This window comes from Carcharhinus amblyrhynchos, chromosome 2, assembly GCF_965287045.1.
Source record: "Carcharhinus amblyrhynchos chromosome 2, sCarAmb.v2.hapA, whole genome shotgun sequence".
Taxonomy (NCBI): Eukaryota; Metazoa; Chordata; class Chondrichthyes; order Carcharhiniformes; family Carcharhinidae; genus Carcharhinus; species Carcharhinus amblyrhynchos.
In genome coordinates, this window is record NC_137325.1 from 6,890,299 (window position 1) to 6,908,197 (window position 17,899).

Genomic DNA, 17,899 nt, shown 5'->3' on the forward strand with positions numbered 1-17,899 from the left:
GATAAAGGAATTGTATAACTGAAGCACAGTTTTGTTACTTGGCTAAGATATATTATGAAGATAAATATGGTGATGTATGTTAATCAGTATAATGGAGCACTTTACTGCAATGATATTTGTCTGACAATTTGTAGTGAGTGAACACTACTGAATTAAAACAGATAAGTTTTCGTGTCTCATGTTAATTCTGTTCTGCTTCAGGCAGTTGTCTCCAGGAATTCATTTAAAGCATTTATTAAGTTTCTTTCTGTGGCAATTTGATAATCTTGTGCAGTACATTAATGATGTTTTTTCTTATTACACATCATTAATGAATAACTGTAAAATTAATTCCATCAAATTTAATTTCATTTTGATATTGTTAGGAGATATTTAGATCAATTTAATGTAGAAGACTCTGAGTCTTTCTGGGAGTTGAATGCTTTTAGTCTTATTAATAATTCATAAGTAAAAAAATTATGCCTTCACAGAAAATATGCTCAACTTTGGTAAAAGCAAAATAATGTGAATGCTGGAACTCCAGGGTAAAAATAAACTTTTGGAAATGGTTGGTCTGGGAGCATCTGTAGAGAGAGAAAGCAAGGATTACATTTTAAGAGGGTTGTGCTGGGGCATGGCTGTCCTGGTGGATGAATCCCAGAAGGAAAGTCACTGGAAGTCAGCATGGTCCATACCAGGCCAGTCTGCAACTCTAACATGGATGTGGGCAGGCTAAATTGTGTGTCCCATAATAATTTATTTAGGATGGCACAGTGGTTAGCACTGCTGCCTCAGTGTCAGGGACCTGGATTCAATTCCTGACTGTCTGTATGGAGTCTGCATGTTCCCTGTGTCTGTGTGGGTTTCCTCTGGGTGCTCCAGTTTCCTCCCATACTCTGAAAGACGTGCTGGTTAGGTACATTGGTCATGCTAAATTCTCCCTCTATGTATCCGACCAGGTGCTGGAGTGTGGCGGCTAGGGGATTTTCACAGTAACTTCGTTGCAGTGTTAATGTATGCCTACTTGTGTCACTAATAAATAAACTTTTAACTTTATTTACAGGTGGGCTGCCGATTTTGGCTCACCTATCATGGGGGAGCTGGGGTGAATGGGAATCTTGTGTGCTGGGCATCTGACTCACTACCGCTAACTGAAAACATCCTAGCTGAGGCATTTAAAATCCAGCTTCTAGTTAATGTTTCAAATCAAATATGATGATTCGAAGAGCCAAATTTGACTTGAATCATTAACTCTGTTTCTCTTTCCATGCAGGTATTTCCAGACTTTTGCGTATTTCCTGCACTTTATTTTTACGCAGTGTTGATATTAACGATGTAAATGCAAAGTATGCATGACCATGAAATCATTGTCAATTGTTGTAAAATCCCACCAGGTTTACTAATATCTTTCGGGAAAAAAATTCTGTCCTGCTTGTTGTTAACTCTTTAATGATATATGTAGCAAGCCACTCAATTCAAGGGCAATTAACAGTGGGCAATAAATGTTGGCCCAGCTCGTGACGCCCACATCCAAGAAAGAATAAGAAAATATAGTTTTGTGAGGCAACTGAATCGTCTCTAGGGAATTGTCAATGTCTGAGATTAACACGGACAGTTTTCTCCTTGTGGAGTTCAGAATTATTTGCGACAGTCCTGCATTGAGATTTATTGACTTGAAGTCAAATCTTTAAAAGAATTATTGGTTTCACTGCTTCATTCAGTGTCAAACATATAGGATGTGTTTTCATAGTTATCTCATGGTTATAACAATAAGATATTGTGGCTTCATTGCCCAGTAGTTTATTTGCAATAACATATCTACTGGATGGAAAATTAGTAACACTTATCAACTGACTTTAGTTAAGGATGCACATTTTTCACAAGTTGTGTGAAGTTACGGAATTCATCCTTTCCTAAGATCAATGGACAATGTTATAAAATTTATCGATAGATTTCACAAACCCTCCCTTCAGCTTCATGGATTCTTTGCAACTAATGCAAAATGCATGGAATTCCATGGGAATTAAAACTGTTACCAAATGTTGTAAATTTATAGCAGTTTTCCTTTGCACAGCCTTTTCTGGAGACAGCAAATCCTGCTGGATAACATTTCTACATATGGTAGCCTCTAGTCTTATGCAAGTGTTTGTTGCAGTCTCTGCTTGAGCTAGACAGTGAGAATTATTAATTACATGGGCTGTAGTTGAGCTTAAATCTGCATCTACCCAATGTTCGTACGTGGTTAGGCGTGTATGGAAAATGGATTCAGAACCAAGAATTGAGGTTACTATTCCTCTATTTTGTCCAGAGGCAAGTGTTTAAGTGGGGCTCCAGGCAGCTGCTATTACAGCATAGACAAGGGATCGAATTTGGGAGTTTGTGTGGCTCAGTAGCACACGATGGGATTCACTTAACCACTAAGACATATCAGTTAAGCTTTTTTTATCATTTCTTGTTGAGTTTCTCTCCTTCCCTCTTCTGAATGTATTGATTAATTTACTGGGGTATATAGTTCCACTGTTCATCCTTTGGCATCTTGATTAATAAGGAGTCAGATGTTATGGGGAAAAAGCAGGAGAATGGGGATGACAAAAATATCAGCCATGATTGAATAGTAGAGCAGATTTGATGGGCCGGATGGCCTAATTCTGCTCCCAAGCCTTATGGTCTTGCCCAAGAGCTCATTACATGTATGAAATGTAGAAAATGCTGGGAACGCTCAGCAAGCCAGGCAGCTTCTGTGGAGAGAGAAATCAAGTTAACGTTTAATGTTGATCTTTCATCAGAACTGAGGTGAACTAATTTTAAACAAAGGAAAACAGTGTTGGCACAACAAAAAGGAGACACCTTTGAAATGTAGTAGTGATTAACTGACAAAGGGAATTATTGTACAAAGCAAAGTGAGGTGATAATGCGAAATGTATAGAAATTAAAGCTGCATCTAGAGGAGACGTAAATGGTGATAATAGAGTAGCAGAGGCGGGAGGTGGGCATAAAGATTTAGCATAGAGAAGGCTTCTGTGGTCTGGGAACGTGGGGCGAGTAAATCAGTTAGCTGCTATGAGTGTGTGCCAGCTCGTCCACCATGGGTCCTTATCTGAAGTATCACAACTCTGGTGCAGCCATCTTTTGTTATTTGTGATGTGGAGACGCCGGCGTTGGACTGGGGTGAGCACAGTAAGAAGTCCCACGCCACCAGATTAAAGTCCAATAGGTTCCAAATAAACCTGTTGGAATTTACCTTTGTTATTTGTGTTTCAGCCTTGATGGTGATTGCTGTCAGACTTTTTTTTCCACTTGGATGAGAAATCATAGTTAACCACAATCATATTTTATCCGGTGTCCAAGTGTGCACACGGGTGGCTCAGCAATTCCACAAGGTACCATACAATATTTGCAGAGTTAAAATCCATGGGATTGATTCAAGGATCAAAGCTTCGAGGATCCAAATTTTCTAAGGGACAGCGATCATAGTGGGTCCTTGGCTTTATTAATAATTATTATTAATAGAGGCATAAGTTACAAAGTATGGAGATAATACTAGATCTTTATAAAACACTGGTTAGCCTTCAGCTGGAGTTCAGTTCTGGGTAGCACACTCTAGGAAGTGTGATGAAGCTTGGAGATGGTGCAGAAGAGAAAGGTATCAGTGATGTAGGACATCTGTTACATGGAGTGAATAGAAAAGCTGATCTTGCTCTCTTTTGGGAGTAAAGTTAAGGGGGTGTTTAGCAGAAGTGTTCAGAGAACATAGATTGATGGTACAAATCGTAGAAAATGTTTGCACAATGATGCCATTTGGCCCATCATTTCCTGTGCTAGTTATTGAAGAGCTGTCTAGCCTAATTCACCTCGCTGTACACGGTCCATAGCTCTATAGATTGTGGCTGTTAATGTAATTGACAAAAGAGCTGGATGTGACTTGAGGAAACTTCTTTTTGGCAGTGCATTGTGATCTGGAGATCATTGCCTGAAAGACAGTGAAGTCAGATTCAATAGAAATGTTGAAAATAAATTGGATAAATATTTGAAGGGAAAACATTTACAGGTCTCTGGGGAAAGAACAGGGAAGTGGGACTAATTAGATAGCTGTACCAAAGAGTGGTTCAGGCATAATGGGTCGAATGCCCTCCTTCTGTATTGTATCTTAAAATGATTAGGCCATTTACTAAATTAAACTAAATACATAAGGACAAGTGAATACTGTTTTTCAATTTTTTCATTGCACAATGAGCAAGAAAGCGTGGATTGATTTGAGCCAAATTTATCGACTGTACCAGGTTGTGGATTGTACTTTACAAAATTTGTCTTATTATTCATATTCCTGTTTTAATTCACTTAATTCGCTTGGAGATACATCTTAAATAAAAAGAGAGAATGCAGGAAGTGAACAGCAACTTCATTATCATAATGATTCAAAGATGCTTGTGAAGTTATGCTTACCTACCTAGAAATAAGTAATTAAGTGATTTTCTTGCTTTTTTTCCTCTTAGATGGGTCTGGAAGGTCTCAAACAAGATTATGTGAGACGAGCTGAACATCCATTCACCTCAGAACAGAAATGGATGGCTGTCAAGTGTGTTCACAGAGTTCAGCAGGTTAAACATACTTTATTCTAGACAACACTCAATCAAACCATTGTACTAACTAAAGAATCAGTCTATTCAACATTCTATTTATGGAGGCAGCCATAATGCCTGTTGTTTCATGGTTTAGACTTCCATCCAGTGGTCAATTTAATTTTAACTATTCTTCTTCTTTGGCAGTCCCTTTTGGGTTGAGGATGACTTGTTTTAACTATTTATGCCTTATGTAAATAGCAATACTTTCTCCGCCTACCTCCCAAAAGAGTCTCATTTGTATACAGGGTATTGTTGCTGGACTAGGACAGCAGAGACCTGGGGTAATGCCCTGGGTTTGAGTCGCACCACAGCAGCTGGCGAAACTTGAATTGGATAAAAATCTGGAATTAAAAGTCTAATGCTGGTCATGAAACCATTGCCAATTGTCATAAAGACTGGTTCAGGAATGTCCTTTAGGGAAGAAAACCTGACATCTTTGCCTGGTCTGGCCTGCATATGACTCTGTATCCATTTCAATGTGATTGATTCAGGATGGGCAATAAATGTTGGCCCAGCCAGCAATGTCCACATCCCATGAACAGGGAAAAAACACATTGTAGTAATCCTGTGGTTTGTACTTGCTTTTTTACTATGTTTTTGGATTTTATTCTGTAAAATTCTATAGTAATTAATTAGGATTGTAGAGAGAAGGCAAACAAATATAAAGAAAGAGCTTAAATTTATATAACGTTTTTGACAACGCAGCCTGTTCTCTAGTGCATGATAGCTATTTAAATACTTGTAAAGTGTCATAAGTAGGTAAGTGTGGTAATGTAGATAAAACAGCAACCAGCTTGTGCACAAGATGGTTCTGCAAATAACCATGAATTAACAATCATGTTAACTCTTTGGTAGAGTTGATTGAAGGATAAATTGAAGGACACCAGAGCATCTCCACTGCATTGTTTTGATTAGCATCAAGACATCTTTTGTATCTCATCTGAAAGCTATGACAGTGCAGCACTCCCTCAAAACATCAGTGCCAGCCAAAATTATGTGCTCAGGATCTGGAGTGGGCTCTTGATCCCAAAACATTGTGACTCCATAGTATCACTGCTGACACCTAAAAACATTTCCCACTCCCCACCTAGCTGATGAAGAAGAAAGGTTTCTTCCTGCTTTAATAAACTAAATTGGGAAAATCTTTTTCAAAGTGTTGTATTTAATGATGCATTGCATAGTTTGTAGTTTTGGATTTTGTGGTGCAATAGTGTGATAAGAATTTTCAGAGATAGTGGAACAGATAGGATTTGAGCATGAAAAATATTGGAAATGATGTAAATATTGTTTGGATTCAATTTTGGAGTGCAGTTATTTTATTGCAAACCAGGATCATTGTTTCTCCATTACCTGTGAAAGGAGTGGGCAATGAATCAAGTAATTTGCAGCTATAATGTAGTTCTCAATGAAAACGCTGCAGGGCTTTATTTCTTTTAAAAATCTTTATTTCAATAACAATATAGATCTACTTATGTGGTATAAACTCATATAATTTAATGCACTCTATAACCTGGCCTTTTAGTATAATTTTAAAATTATTTCCTTGTATTCAGCAATAAAATAAGCTTGGGCAGAAATGCAAGGAAATAATTTCTTTGTTCTGTAGTTTCTGTAAAGGATCATCTTTCATTGTGTGTAATGGCTGAAGCTGAATATTGTTCTTCTCCATCCTTTGTTTCTGGTGTTCCAAATTCTGCATTTTTTGGGGTTCATCAAAATTTATCACATTTTAGACTTAATCTCAAATCGCCAGAATTGTAAGAGGCAAACTTTGACAGCAGTATTATTTGGAAACAAACTATTAACATTAAATCAGAGGGACTGAAGTTGCAGTTACCACTCACAGGAGATTTTGGTCTCGAATATAATCGCAAGACCTAGTTATGATTCCTATTTCCATTTCCTGCCCCCAGTTGTCCAGATTGGCAGACTGACCAGCTGCTGGACAAGAAAAACTATAGGCAAAAGATCCTTGGAATTATCAATGCCAGTCAAAGAATGGCGGTTAGAGGATTGGGGTGATGTTGATCACAGGGAGATTGGGAGGTGTTGGGGTTGGTGCTGGGAGTGGATCCTAGCACAGTTTGGGATTGAAGGGAGTAGGGTGAAGTAGATGATGGGGCGAGCTGGAGATTGCATTTAGATGAGCAGGGGAGATTGATAGCAAAGTGAGTTGTGGGAGGGTGCCAATTGTGGAGATTGGGCGTTGGGAAGGAGGAGGTGGCTGATTGTGAAGTGGGGCAAGAGAAAAGCCACAAGCGGCAGAAGAAAGGCCAAACATTTGCTTGGGTGGCTGGGAAGCTCCTCCATCAGGTTCACAAGGAGTGCTGTGAAAAGTAGTTGTCATCATAAGCCTGCAGTTCTTTAGTGGCTGCATTTCCTGACCTCAGGGACCCTATGGCAGGTGATAAGTGTCCAGTCTCTTCCAAGAAGGAACACGGACACACCTTGCAATCTGTCACCATAGAGAGGATGAGATGTGTTTGTGGTTTTTAGGATTTGCATATTGACTGAAATATAGTATGTTGTTTCATGATTCAACCAACATGTCAACAGAGGTATTTTCAATTGTCATTATTTAAACAGTTGGCTGTTGAAGTAAAGTTACTTTAAGACTGCTGCAAGCACTCAAGCATACAAAATCTGGCTGAGTTAGGTTGGTTGCTTAGCTCACAGTGACATTGAGAATTAATGTTTATTTTAAGTCATAACTGAAAAGTGTGATGTACATTTCAATAAAGTTGCTGAAACTAATTGCAAAGTGTGTCACATTTAGCAGTATGTGTGTTGCAGCTGTACATTCACAAATTTCTTTCTGTTTAGGATAAAGAAGAGATCTATTTTATGAAAGGAGCTTATGAACATGTAATTCAATTTTGCTCAAGCTACAACAGCCACTTGCAAACTCTGCCACTCACCCAACAACAAAAGGAGTTGTATCATCAGGAGAAAACTTACATGGGCACTGCTGGACTCCGAGGTAATTTTTTAAAAAGTAGGAAATGTGTAATTATTCCGAGTAAACCTTCTGTGCCTAACTCTCTGTTTGATGTTGCATCCATTCACTTAAACAATTTATATATTTTAAGGTTGAAACATTTAGATTTATCTCTTGTAACTGATGTTCTCAAAGCTATTGACATTAAATCAAAGGAGTGAGATTTTATTGAGCATGAACGGGGAAAGCAGAATAAGGACAATATATTGTCAGATAAATGTTCTGCTTGGTCAAGGTCAAAGAACAAACACAAATCCAGAAAGATATCTGATTCCTAAGAATTTTAGGACTATCCTTACCTTCTAACCTAATTTCTGTCATCAGCATGGCTTGCATTAAGTGTTGAGGTTCCAGGCAGACTGTATACTAGCGTGCATGTTTAAATTGCCTCCACAGTAAAACCTGCACCCCTCTGTTCCTAATTCAGCATACTTGTCAAGAATGGAATTTTGGTCCCAAATCTTTCGCAGCCACCGTTGGACATAGAATAAAGCACAGCAGCATATTTCCATGCTGCAGGAAAGAAATGGAATTAAGAAAGAAATTGCTTTTGTAAAACTGAAAAAAATTTTTCAAGCAATGTGTAGATCTGGTGATTTGATTCTTATGTAACCTAAAAGCCCTTGCACAAGAACACTTAAATGACCTGAAATGTCATTTAAAAGATTTTCTGCGGCCCCCATTTTACAGCATTTTCTCCCAAAACTCTAGAGACAAAGAGCAGTAATAATTCATTTTATTTTTTCTGTTTGAGATGAAATGTTTATCGCCGGTACTCTACCAAAACTGTTTATTGGTCCAGGATCATATTGGACAGTTTAGATAAGCCACAGCTATTTTTCTGTCCCTTCTCTTGTGTCCCTCCACCCTTGCCTCTAACAATGAACACAGAATCCCTGGATCTCTCTCTCACTGTGATTGGGACCATCTGTTCAGTTGGCCCTGCTCATTTACTTACCAAGGCAATCCTTCCCTGACCTCTGCCCTAGTCATGATCCTGCCTCTTTATCCAATTTCTCTTAAGTTGCTGTTGTTGTCATTTGATACACTCTTACCTACCCAATCATAGCCACAGTATCACCAGCAATGCCTTCTCTTTCTGCTTTCTTCAACACCTTGAGCCTCCCAAGAATCTATCCTTGGTTACCTCCCCTTCCTCATCTGTATTGCTGTTTATTGGCAACAACATTCAAAGCCATTCTGCCTAACTTCCACAAAGCTGCCATTAAAACCCAGCTGTACTTATCCATCATATCTCTTGACACACACCCTCGACATCAAAGTTTAAAGTTTTAAAGTTTATTAGTCAGAAGTAGGCATAAATTAACACTGTAATGAAGTTACTATGAAAATCCCCTATTTGTCACACTCCCAACACCTGTTCAGGTACATTGAGGGAGAATTTGGCACAGCCAATGCATCTAACCAGCACGTCTTTCAGACTGTGGGAGGAAATCGGAACACCCAGAGGAAACCCAGCAGACATAGGAAGAATATGCAAACTCCATACAGACAGTGACCTATGCTGGGAATTGAACTCGGGTCCCTGTGAGGCAGCAGTGCTAACCACTGTGCCACCATGCTGCCTCGCTTGAATGTACTGCAGTTTCTTCTAGTTAAACATCAGTAAGATTGGTCCCACCATTACTGATTCTACCCCCTTCCTGATCACTGTTAAAAGTTGAACTACGCTGCTTATAACCTCAATGCCCTATTTGATCCTGTGATGGATTTCCAACCCTGTATCTTCTCGATTAAAAACACCATCGATTCCACCGCCATCATATCATCCATCTCCATCATATCCTCTGACAATCTGCTGCTGAAACCCTCATTCACAACGTTCATCTCCAGACTCATCTATTCAAATGTTATCCTTGGCAGTCTCTCATCCCATCAATTTTTAAGCCCATTCAAAACTGCTGCCTGTGTTTTATCTGTAGCTATCCTACTCACATTGCTTTTGTTTGGCTACTGATCAGCCCAGTTTAAAATTGTATCCTTGTGTTTAAATTCCTTCATGGCCTTTCCATTTCCTATCTTTATAACCTCATTCAGCCCTACAACCAACTGTAACCCCTTGTGTACACTTCCTCTGTTTGCCCCACAATTGATGGCAATATCCTCAGCCATTTAGGCTCCATTCTTTAGAATGCCCTCCCTGAACATAAAGCCTCTGTCTCTTCACTAATCTTTCCTTCTTTACGCTAGTCTCTTAACCATGTTTTGGTCACCATTCCTAATGTCATCACTTTTGATTTAATCTATTGAGCTTCTTTGAAATGCCTGTGGCAATTATCCTGCCGTAAAGACACTGCAGAGATGCTAGATTTTTAAAAAAAATCTGGACACCAATCATTTTTATGACATATTTCTAACAACTAAATTAAAATAATTGAGTTGAAGATGGTTCACAGCTGATCCTTGGTCTATGCAGAATAAGCTGATCTCAGCCATGCCAGCTAAAATGACACTCAAGTTGCTCATGTCACTGGGGTTAAAGAGGGCAAAATCAGTCTGATTTCTTAATTCTGATTTCTATCTAGTGATTTCTGCTGGAAGCGTGTATGCGGATATCAGGTGTTATATCTGAAATTGGGCAGGTTGCTGATATGCTCTGTCAGACAACATGCCAAAAGATGGTCAGATCACTGTGGAACTATAAACATTTTAGAGAGAGAAAAGAGGAAATAAATCAGCAAGTGAAGAAGTTGATCTATTAAAAATGTAAATTGTTACAAATAATCTGTTAATGTTTTTAATAATTACATGTACTTCCACCTGATATGATTAGGTCATTTATTTAAGCATTTTTAGAACAGTTTCAGATAATGTTGATGTATAAATATGTAGAATAAGAAACATACATATACCAAAGTCCTTCATTTTCAGAATTCTTTAAGCAATAATTGTGTGTCTATAGTAATGCTATGCCTTTGCAGGGATGTGCACCAAATTACTTCTGTGGCAAAAGTACTCATGCTGTTACCGTGGCAAGTGGGGACAGTGTTATAAGACTAGTTCTAATCTACATACGACCAGTACAAGCATGTTTATATTTGAGAGAGTCATTGTTATTCTGGAATGATGCATAAATTTGTCATGACAATCTATATCGAATGTGGCAGCTGGCAATTTGTGTCTGACGTTCTCTCCATCCAGTTCTTGCCTTGGCATCCGGACCCGAACTTGGACAACTCTCATTCCTGGGGCTAGTGGGAATGATCGATCCACCAAAGTCAGGTGTAAAAGAAGCAGTCGCCACACTGATCAACACAGGAGTTGTAATCAAAATGGTCACTGGAGATTCACAGGAGACAGCAGTTGCTATCGGTAATCCACTGGTTCAATGTTGGTACCAAAAATTACAGCTGGAAGGGAGTGTTCTGAAAGATGCACCGGAACACAATGAATATGTTTCCTGTTTTAATAAGTCCCTATTAATTTCATCCACGTTTGTTATATCCCATCCCGATCAGAATTTTCCTGCAGGTGACATATTATGTTACTGCAAATTGGCAATCCAAGTTAATTTCATTAGGAAACAGCGCGGAAATGGGATTGCATATTATTCTGTTGTGTTCTTCCTCATAGATGTACATTTTTTTTAACAGTAGGTTGAAGCTTCCCTGACGGGTAAAGACACTAAAATATTGTTTGTCCTTCAAAGTGAAGCTGACCATGTTCTTCATCTAGGGTATGTAGTAGGATACTGGTGGGTCACTGATAGATGCTAAGGCCCATTTGCACCCAGAATGTTCTGCAACAAAAGGACAGGATACAACAGGCGATTGAGTTTTGGACAATTATTCTTGCGTTTTCTCTTTGCCTCTGATATGCATATGCTCTCCAAGGAGGCTGTAACATTTTTTATTTGATTGGGCCAAGTGCAATGTTCCTGGATAAGCTTCTCCCAGGGATCAAAGTGAAGCCTTCAGATTGTCCTTGTAGAATTTCCTTTAACCATCATGAGAGCATATGACCAGCCCAGCTGGGTTGTGACGGTCTCAATGTCGTGTGAATGCTTAGCATACAACTTGGCTGAGTGCCTCAGTGTCTGCTATTTTTATTCCTGCCATCTAATCTCCAGAAGCTTCCAAAGGTAGTTCAAGTGAAGTGGTTGAGATTCTTGACATGATGCAGGTACCCAGTCCCAAGTCTTGCATGCATGAAGCATTGTGGACAGAGCTATTGTTCTATGGACTTGCTGCACAATGAGCCTAAAATGGGCGCAAAAATGTGGTAAAGTTGGGTGTGAGGCCATTAACGCGATCTGCGCGCGCGTACACGCAGATTGCCACTTTACCGAAACCTGGGAATGGCAGCGATCAGCTTCATGTCCAAAACAGGTGCAATGACAATTTAAAAGCATTTGCATGCACTTATATTGAATTAATGAACTTCCCACCCAACTTTATCAGCATTTCCCCCTCTACCGCTGCGTTCGCCGATCCAGAATCGTGCCAACATGGACCTGTTGAATAGAAGTCTGAATCGGGTGCTCCAGCTGCTGATGAGATATGCGGGGGAGGGGGAGGGGGAACAGAACAGATCATTCCTTGGCTGGGGCTGTTGAGGGGGGGTGGCAGTGAGGCCAGATCGTTTTCTGGTTGTAGTGGGGGGAGGAGGAGGAAGCGGGTCAGATGTGTCTCTGGTGGGGAGGGGCAGGGCCGATCGTTGTCTAGTGGTGGAGGGGATCAGATGTTCCTTTAGGGGGTGAGTGAGGCCAGACCATTCTCTTGGCGGTGGGGGTTGCTGAGTGAGGCCAGACCATTCTCTGGAGAGGGGGAGGGGAAGTGAGGCCAAATTGTTCTCTGAGAGGGCGGGGAGGAGGGGGGTGGTTAAGATGTATCTCTGATGGGGCGAGTGGGGGGAAGCCGATGAATCTCTGCTGGGTGGGGGGGAGCAGATGGATCTCTGCTGGGTGGGGGGGAGCAGATGGATCTCTGGTGGAGGGGCAGAGGGATCCACTGCCACTCTGTAGGCAGTCGATGGGGGAGAAGAGTCAGGGGTTTGCGATCGGTCTGGGTAACAGGGAGGGTTGATAAGAGGGACAGTGATGTGTGTGGATAGTGTTGGGGGGGTGGGTGCGGTGTTGGATAAGCAGAACAGTCATGTATGTGGTGGCCATCGCACCCGCTTTTTGTTCCCGGGCTGCTTTTTCTGTTTCCTGCAGCCCATGAATGATCTGACACGGGCACGCTTTTTCAAATATTTTTCTAACTGCGCATGCAGTTCAGAGCTCTGGTCGTTTTGGCCATGCTAAGCCCCACCCGCAGCACGATTCAGACCCGCTTTTTTTTCAGGCTGAGTGCGTATGGGGGCGCCTGAAAGCAGATTTCCAAGTCGGATCTGCATTATGCCCAGCACTTAGAATGCAAATGGTAAAATTGGGCCCAGTGTATCTCTAAACAATGCAGGTCAGAATCGAGCTGGCTTCCTCCTTTATTTGTGCTGCATTAATTAATCGCAGAAACTGCTGCATGTGCTAAAATTGGCCTCAGTACCCCTGAGCTCCAGGAAGAAAGCAACCAGTCCCGTTTGGCCAATTTCCTCCTCTGTAACCAGGAGGGAATTAGGCTGATTTTGTGCCTGTAGTACTATTCTGTCTCAGATCAATAAATCTTCTACAGACTGCGGATCAAACCTCGAATTTGCTTAGTAGTCACTAATCACTGCTTGGTCACTAATTAAACTGACTTGAGACTTTTGGGGAATACAGGAACAAATACAGAACAGGCAGAAATGTTAGTGATGAATAATAATATGTTAGCTGTTTTAAAACAGTGTTATCTGCCCATGTAATGAGAAACATTTGCCCTTTGAGCATGTATAAAGGGCATCAACTTGCTATCTGTAGTCATGCAATCTCCTGGGAGAGAGATAGAACCTTGCACCAAATTAGGAAAAACATTCTGGAATACTTCTCTCCTACCCCTAAAGGAGGTCTGTCAAACTCCAGGAGATTGTAGTGGCTAATACTATAGGATTCAGTTAACCCCTCTCCCTTTGATAAATTGAAAAGTCTTCATTTTACTTGGGTACCGTGTGAAGCACGATAGCATCTTTTCCATCACAATTTTACTACGTTAAAGCAAGTTGCTGTATTCTGCACAGTCATTACTCTCATTTTAAGTTTTTGTGACATTTCTGTTTACTTTCTTTCTTCTCCTATTTGCTTTATTTAGCTTTTCAATTTCCCTTTTATTTATCCTGTTCCCCCGTTTCTCCAGCACCCACTCCTTGCCTGCTGTGATATTTGGGCCATGATGTGGGTATGCCGGCGTTGGACTGGCGTAAACACAGTGAAAAGTCTGACAACACCAGGTTTTAGTCCAACCTATTTATTTGATAATATACTCACAAGCTTTTGGGTTAGTCCCTTCGTCAGGTGAATGGAGAGTTCTGGCCTCAGACAGAGCATATAAAGCACAGACAGTTTAGAGATTACTGATTAGAATGCGAATCCTTACACCTAACCTGCTGTTGAAGACCTGAAGTGGCTGATAATGTGAGTGGAAGGATCAACAGGGATCTTGGGTTCATGTCGCACTATCTGTAACCCCCGTGACTTGCCTGGGTTTGCAAAACCTCACTTACTGTACTGTCTGGAGACAATACACATCTCTTTAAATTGTGATCAGTGCTCCTTCCACTCACATTATCAGCCACTTCAGGTCTTGAACAGCAGGTTAGGTGTAAGGATTCGCATTCTAATCAGTAATCTCTAAACTGTCTGTGCTTTATATGCTCTGTCTGAGGCCAGAACTCTCCATTCACCTGACAAAGGGACTAACCCGAAAGCTTGTGAGTATATTATCAAATAAATAGGTTGGACTAAAACCTGGTGTTGTCAGACTTTTCACTGTGATATTTGGGAGCAGATGGTATACTCAGTTCCAAACAGAGACACCCAGTGGTAGAAATTGGATATTTTAACATAGAGATTACAGATTCCTTTGTCACACTGTTTCCTGAATGCTTACATCCTTATGATCGGCATTCTTTTCTCAGAACATGGAGATTATTTTGCAGTAGTTTATCACACTCTATACCAAGAGTTCTGACATTTACTTTGACACAAAGGTCTCAGTTTTGCAATTAAATGTGGCGGTGGAGTGGGGCAGAGAAACAGGATGAGGTAAAACAATGACTGAAGTGCCCTTTGATGTAAACCCCTTTTAGTTTAACTTCAGAAATACACGAGTTCTAACATAAATTTGCTCTTGATATGTTATCATGCACGAAAAATCCATCCTAATACAGGCTAAGAATTAGGTAAACATTGGGCTGGGGGAAGGAGATGGGTTGATGCTTTGATTAAAGTAAGGTGGGAATTGCAAGTAGTGCTATTTATTGAGTACCACTTGTAAATAAGCCACCAACTGTCATTTTATAGAAAGTCTCTCTTAGCACTTAAAAAGGTGGGGAAAAAATTGGGAGACAAGATCAAAATGAAGTGTTTGCAAGACTTTTGAAGGCAGAAAGCAAGGTGACCCAGATAAGGAGATTTTGGAAAATAATTCCAGAAGGCAGGTGCATCGTCTCTTGTGAAATAAAAAATATGGAGCAACTGTGGTACATTCAGACACTTGAGTCTGAGGAAGGACATTCTTGCTGTTGAGGGAATCCAGCAAAGTTTCACCAGACTGATTCCCGGAACAGCAGCACTGACATATAAAGAAAGAATGGATCCGCTGGGCTTGTACTCACTGGAATTTAGAAGAATGAGAGGGGGTCTCATGGAAACATATAAAATCCTGATGTGATTGGACAGGCTCTATGCAGTAAGAATGCTCCTGTTGGTGAAGTCCAGAACCAGGGGTCACAGTCTAAGAATAAGGGGTAAACTATTCAGAACTGAGATGAGGAAGAACTTCTTCACCCAGAGTTGTGAACCAGTTTGTTAGATATGTTCAAGAAGGAGCTGGATGTGGCCTTGAAGCTAAAAGGACCAAGGGGTATGGAGAAAAAGTGGGAGTGGCTTACTGAGAGTGCATGATCAGCCAGGATCATATTGAATGGTGATGCAAGCTTGAAGGGCTGAATGGCCACCGCTGCATCTATTTTCCATGTTGAAGCTGAGAGGATTTGAGGAAACCAGTTGAGTTTGCCAAGGATGTGTGCAGGTAGTACTGGCAATCAATTAAGTTAGTAAGCCAGGAATATTTGTATGTCCTTTAAAGTTCAGGGAATAAAAGCAAACTTAAAATTATTTGAGAAAGTTGTTGAACATGGAAATAAAACTGACTAACCATTTTACTAAGCCCATTTCTGTGGCTAGTCCAAATAGCAATGTAAAATCTCCCGGAAATATTTCCCTGTACTGCTGTTGAGGATCATTCAGTAAATTTACTGACCAAGATATTAACAATTAACCATAGAATAAGTGGAAATAAACAAATGTTGGTTTCATTTTTTAAATTTTGTTTTAAGGTGAAGTACACGATATTTGGAATACTTTGATATTGGATATATATTTAATTCGTACGGTGCTGAAACTGGATAACAGTGAATACTTCATGTATACTCACTCTTTTAAAAAAATGTTTTACTTCTATACAGCCACCCGTTTGGGCCTGTATTCCAAAGGATCCCAAACACTCTCAGGAGAAGAAATAGATTCACTGGATATTCAACAGCTTTCACAAATAGTCCAGAAGGTATGCTATATCTGATTTAAAAAAAAATGAAACCTTATTTTACCAGGACATGGATGGTTATTAATTTGAGGCTCAGTAAAGAAAAATTGATGCATTTGTTTGTGGAAGTGATAGTAAGGTATAATAGAACTGGATCTACACCAAAGGGGAATAGTGTAGCAGTGTGGCAATGATTTCAGCTTCTGAACATTTACAGACTCACGAGGTATCTATCCCTTGGCTCCATTTGGCTTTACATAGTTGGGTTTAAGAGTATTTGGAGAAACAATTACATTTGGCCTCAAATTGTTTGTCTAGATTAACAGAACTCAACTAAATTATTCCGTAGCCAAAAAAGTAAACTCATAGTATTAAACTTACTAATATTTGCACAAGTTGCAGTAAACCCCATTAACAGTCCATGTTAGTACGTGGAACTGATGGAATAGAGTAACAAAACTCTGTTTAATTGCTGAACATAATGGAACCTGAGGGCCATAGATTCCATTCTACTGTAGTTTTTCCTCTTGTGATGCAGTTTTGCCCACATTGATGCAACAAGGCAAAGTATTACTGATGTTTGAAGTCACCTGTATGTGCGGCATTTGATTTTTGGCAAGTGACCGTAACTTGTTGCTGCTTGGGCTTCCTCAATCAAATTAGAATGCGAACTGGTGCAACACAACCTTCAGTTCATAATGATTTGACACATGGTCTTTACAGTTATGTTAATAGTCAGTAAGTTGCTCTGTCCACGCCTTTGAGTAGAGAGCTCAACTTTGCGAAGTGCAAAGAGGTGCAGTACTATATGTGTAAAAATGAGTATGGCCATGTATTGTTATTATTTATGGTAAGGATTAATGAATTAAAATTCCACTATGACAAAGTAAAATTGAATTCACCAGACAAGTAATTTAGGGACTGGCACCATGAAAGCTGTAGGATTGTTGTAAAAACCCAACTTGTTCACTAATGTTCTTAAGAGCAGAAACCCATTATGCTTATCTGATCTCACCTACACAATGTGGTTGATTTCCAATGCCCTCTGAAGCAGCCTAGCTAAGATTTTGTTTGTAAAATAATTGTTATTCAAAAAGAAGCCATCATCATATTCTAAGGGTAACTGGGAATGGTCAGTGCATGTGGTCTTCCCAAGAACATCAAATGTATAACTTGTGTATTCACAGTTCTACAAGTACTGATGTGCATTTTTTATATGTGAGGGGTGGTTTAAAAAAAAATCAACATGGCTACTTAAAATTGGATCATGACCAAAATAAAGTATCTTAGCAAATAAATTCATCTGGGTGTGTTGCTAGAAAGATGACTTTCAGTGACGTAAATAGTCTTAATCTCTAATGCCATATCCTGCTATGGGGAAATGTTTATTTTAGGAAATATATATTTGTTTGCAGAACAGATAATGGAAAGAAGTAATTCTCCTAGTGGTTGTCTATTTTAAGTGACTGTCATTTTTCCCTACCTTTAAGTGGTGATGTTAGACTTGATGCTGTTTTTATATGAGAGATTTTTCTTTTAAATGACTTAATTCAACTCTGTTTTCACAGATTGCAGTGTTTTACAGATCTAGTCCAAGACACAAGCTCAAGATTATAAAGGTAGCTACAATAAAGAGATGGCTTTGGAGTTATTTTCTG

The 17,899-nt window shown here is 39.8% G+C and overlaps 1 protein-coding gene across 1 annotated transcript in view; it reads left to right on the forward strand.

The window, feature by feature from the left end:
* Positions 1 to 17,899, forward strand: part of LOC145351932 (calcium-transporting ATPase type 2C member 1) — a 90,044-nt gene that overhangs the window by 63,043 nt on the left and 9,102 nt on the right. The window contains exons 16-20 of the mRNA XM_080201731.1: positions 4,473 to 4,577; positions 7,425 to 7,581; positions 10,762 to 10,932; positions 16,165 to 16,262; positions 17,810 to 17,860. Coding sequence (XP_080057857.1) covers positions 4,473 to 4,577; positions 7,425 to 7,581; positions 10,762 to 10,932; positions 16,165 to 16,262; positions 17,810 to 17,860 — 582 coding nt within the window. The remainder of the gene's footprint in view (positions 1 to 4,472; positions 4,578 to 7,424; positions 7,582 to 10,761; positions 10,933 to 16,164; positions 16,263 to 17,809; positions 17,861 to 17,899) is intronic.